Source organism: Neopelma chrysocephalum, unplaced genomic scaffold (genome assembly GCF_003984885.1).
Source record: "Neopelma chrysocephalum unplaced genomic scaffold, ASM398488v2 Primary Assembly neopelma1_97097, whole genome shotgun sequence".
Taxonomy (NCBI): domain Eukaryota; kingdom Metazoa; phylum Chordata; class Aves; order Passeriformes; family Pipridae; genus Neopelma; species Neopelma chrysocephalum.
In genome coordinates, this window is record NW_020925739.1 from 15,471 (window position 1) to 19,187 (window position 3,717).

At 65.0% G+C, this 3,717-nt stretch overlaps 1 protein-coding gene across 1 annotated transcript in view; it reads left to right on the plus strand.

The window, feature by feature from the left end:
* The window catches only part of LOC113961212 (filamin-A-like), a gene marked incomplete at both ends in the record, with an annotated part of 18,768 nt that extends 15,076 nt beyond the window's left edge, over window positions 1-3,692 (plus strand). The window contains 5 exon segments of the mRNA XM_027671349.1: window positions 488-620; window positions 1,610-1,786; window positions 2,788-3,006; window positions 3,458-3,518; window positions 3,520-3,692. Coding sequence (XP_027527150.1) covers window positions 488-620; window positions 1,610-1,786; window positions 2,788-3,006; window positions 3,458-3,518; window positions 3,520-3,692 — 763 coding nt within the window.
* Between the last annotated feature and the right edge of the window lie 25 nt (window positions 3,693-3,717).

A 3,717-nucleotide genomic window follows, 5' to 3' on the forward strand; every position in this document is an offset into this window, starting at 1 on the left:
CCCCCCCCAGGATCTTTGGGGTGAGAATTTTTGGGGTCCCACCCCAGGGTTATTTGGGGTGGGGGATTTTAGGGGGTGTTCATTCCCCCCCTCCCCTTCCCCCTCAGGATCTTTGGGGTGAAAGTTTTGGGGTCCCACCCCAAAATCTTCTTGAGGTGGGTTTTTGGGGTTGTTCACCCCCCTGGGCTTTTTCAGGATAAGGATTTGGGGGTATCCACCCCCCCGAGGTCATCCAGGGTGGGCTTCTGCCATAACCCACCCCCCCCCCCGATTTTGGGGGGCCGGCCCCCCCTCAGACCCTTTTTGGGGGGGTCCCTAAACTCCCCCCCCTGAGACCCCCCCGGGGGGGGGGGGGGGGGGCCCTTGGGGGGGCCCCGGGGGGGGGGGGGGGCTGTGCTGGGGGGTTGGGGGCTCTCCCCCGGGTTTGGGGGTCCTGCCCCTGGTTTGGGGTCCCCCCGGTGTGGGGGCTGACGTGTCCCCCCCCCAGGAGTCGGGGCTCAAGGTTCACCAGCCGGCCTCGTTCGCCGTCAGCCTCAACGGGGCCAAGGGAGCCCTGGACGCCAAAGTGCACAGTCCCTCGGGAGCTGTGGAGGAGTGTCACATCTCCGAGGTCACTGAAGGTGAGGGGGCACCCCGGGGACACCCCAAAAACTGCCCCATCCCATGGGGACACCCCAAAACCTGCCCTGTCCCTCTGGGAATCGCCATTGCCCCGAGGGAGACCCCGAAACCTGCCCTGTCCCCACCCCAAAGTGCCCCGTCCCTCGGGAGCTGTGGGGCTGTGTCACATCTCCGAGGTCACTGAAGGTGAGGGGACACCCCGGGGACACCCCAAAAACTGAGGGACCCTCCAGGGACACCCCAAAACCTGCCCCATCCGTCTGGGAATCACCAAAACCTGCCCCATCCCCACCGCAAAGTGCACAGTCCCTCGGGAGCTGTGGGGCTATGTCACATCTCTGGGGTCATTGAAGGTGAGGGGACACCCCAAAAACTGCCCCATCCCACAGGGACACCCCAAAACCTGCCCCGTCCTTCTGGGAATTGCCATTGCCCCGGGGGAGACCCCGAAACCTGCCCCGTCCCCACCCCAAAGTGCACAGTCCCTCGGGAGCTGTGGGGCTGTGTCACATCTCTGAGGTCACTGAAGGTGAGGGGACACCCCGGGGACACCCCAAAACCTGAGGGACCCTCCACGGACACCCCAAAACCTGAGGGACACCCCAAAACCTGCCCCGGTTTTGAGGGGTGTCGGGGGGCAGTGCAGGGTTTTGGGGGTCCCTCTGACCCCTCTTTTCCCCCCTTTTCCCCCAGACAAGTTCATCCCGTGGGGTTTGGGGGGATCAGGGTGGGATCAGGATGAGGTTTGGGGGTCTCAGGGGCTCAGTGCAGGATTTTGGGGGCTCAGTGCAGGATTTTGGGGGGCCATGGATGTTTTGGGGTCCCCCCTGACCCCCCCTTTCCCCCCAGACAAGTACATTGTGTGGTTCATCCCTCAGGGGGTGTGGGGGGCTCTGGGTGGTCTCAGGGGATCAATGCAGGATTTTGGGGGGGCTGTGGAGGTTTTGGGGGTCCCCCTGACCCCCCTTTTCCCCCCGTTTCCCCCCAGACAAATACGCCGTGCGCTTCATCCCTCGGGAGAACGGCGTCTACTCCATCGACGTCAAGTTCGAGGGGTCCCACATTCCAGGGAGCCCCTTCAAGGTCCGAGTGGGAGAACCGGGACAGGCCGGAGACCCCGGGCTGGTTTCGGCCTACGGGCCCGGCCTCGAGGGGGGCACCACAGGTACAATGGGGGCATTGAAGGGGGGCATGGGGGGTACCAGGGTACAGGGGGCAATGGGATATGGGGGGAACCGGGACAGGCCGGAGACCCCGGGCTCGTGTTGGCCTACAGGCCCGGCCTGGAGGGGGGCACCACAGGTACAATGGGGGCATTGAGGGGGCATTGAAGAGAGTACCAGGGGATGGAGGGGGCACAGGGGGTACCAGAGGATGGGGGATACCAGGAGTACAAGGGGCAATGGGATGTGGGGGGCATGGGGGGAATCGGGACAGGCCGCGGACCCCGGGCTGGTGTCGGCCTACGGGCCCGGCCTCGAGGGGGGCACCACAGGTATGGGGGGCATTGAGGGGGGCACTGAGGGGGGCACTGAGGGGGGCACAAGGGAATGGAGGAGGTATGGGGGGTACCAGGGGTATGGGGGATACCAGGGTATGGGGGGAACCAGGACAGGCCGGAGACCCCGGGCTGGTGTCGGCCTACGGGCCCGGCCTTGAGGGGGGCACCACAGGTATGGGGGGCATCAAGGGGGGTATTGAGGGGGGCAGGGGGGGACCAAGGGATGGGGGGCACAGGGGGAACGGGGACAGGCTGGAGACTTGTGCCCCCTGCCCAGGCTCCCCCATGGGGTTTGTGGTGAACACATCCAAGGTGGGCCTGGAGGCTCTGGGGGGTTGGGATGAACCCCATGGGATTGGGATCCCTCTGTGGGATCTGGGGGGTCTCAGAAGGGTTCTGGATGAACCCCATGGGACTGGGGTCCCTCTGTGGGATTGGGGTCCTTCTGGGGGATCTGAGGTCCCTCTGTGGGATCTGGGGGGGGTCTAAGAAGGGTTCTGGATGAACTGATGGGATTGGGATCTCTCTCTGGGATTTGGGGTCCCTCTGTGGGTTTGAGGGGTCTCAGAAGGTTTCTGGATGAACCCCATGGGATTGGGGTCCCTCTCTGGGATTTGGTGTCCCTCTGTGGGGGTCCCTGAACCCCGTGTGCCCCCCCTGTCCAGGCTCTCCCGCGGAGTTCGTGGTGAACACGTCCAAGGCGGGCCCGGGGGCTCTGGCCGTGACCATCGAGGGTCCCTCCAAGGTGACCATGGAGTGCCACGAGTGCCCCGAGGGCTTCCGGGTCACCTACACCCCCATGGCCCCCGGCAGTTACCTCATCGCCATCAAATTCGGGGGGCCACACCACATCGTGGGCAGCCCCTTCAAGGCCAAGATCACCGGTGAGAGGGGTTTAGAGGGGTTTGGGGGGGGCTTGGAGGGGTTTGGGGGGGTTTTGGGGGGGTTCTGGGGGGATTTGGGGGGTTCAGGCCCCTGATTTTGGGGTGTCCCCCCAGGGCCACGCCTGGCGAGCAGCCACGGCCTCTGCAAGAGCTCCTCGGTGCTGGGAGGGCAGGGCCGTGAATTTGGGGTTCAGGCCCATGATTTTTGGGTTCAGGGCTGTGGTTTTGGGGTTCAGGCCCATGATTTTGGGGTTCAGGGCTGTGTTTTTGGGGTTCAGGCCCATGATTTTGGGGTTCAGGGCTGTGTTTTTGGGGTTCAGGCCCATGATTTTGGGGTTCAGGGCTGTGATTTTGGGGTTCAGGGCCACGTTTTTGGGGTTCAGGGCCATAATTTCAGGGGTCAGGGCTGTGATTTGGGGTTCAGGCCCCTGATTTTGGGGTGTCCCCCCAGGGCCCCGCCTGGTGAGCAGCCACAGCCTCCGCGAGAGCTCCTCGGTGCTCGTGGACTCGGGGGGGATTCGGGCCGAGCCCGGGGGGGGCCACGACCACCCCCAGCGCCGGGGGAGCCCCCCTGGGGGGACCCCCCAAGTTCTGCGACGCCTCCAAGGTGGTGGCCAAGGGGCTGGGGCTCAGCAAGGGCTTCGTGGGCCAGAAGAACTCCTTCACCGTCGACTGCAGCAAGGCCGGTGGGTGCCCCCCTGGGACCCCCCC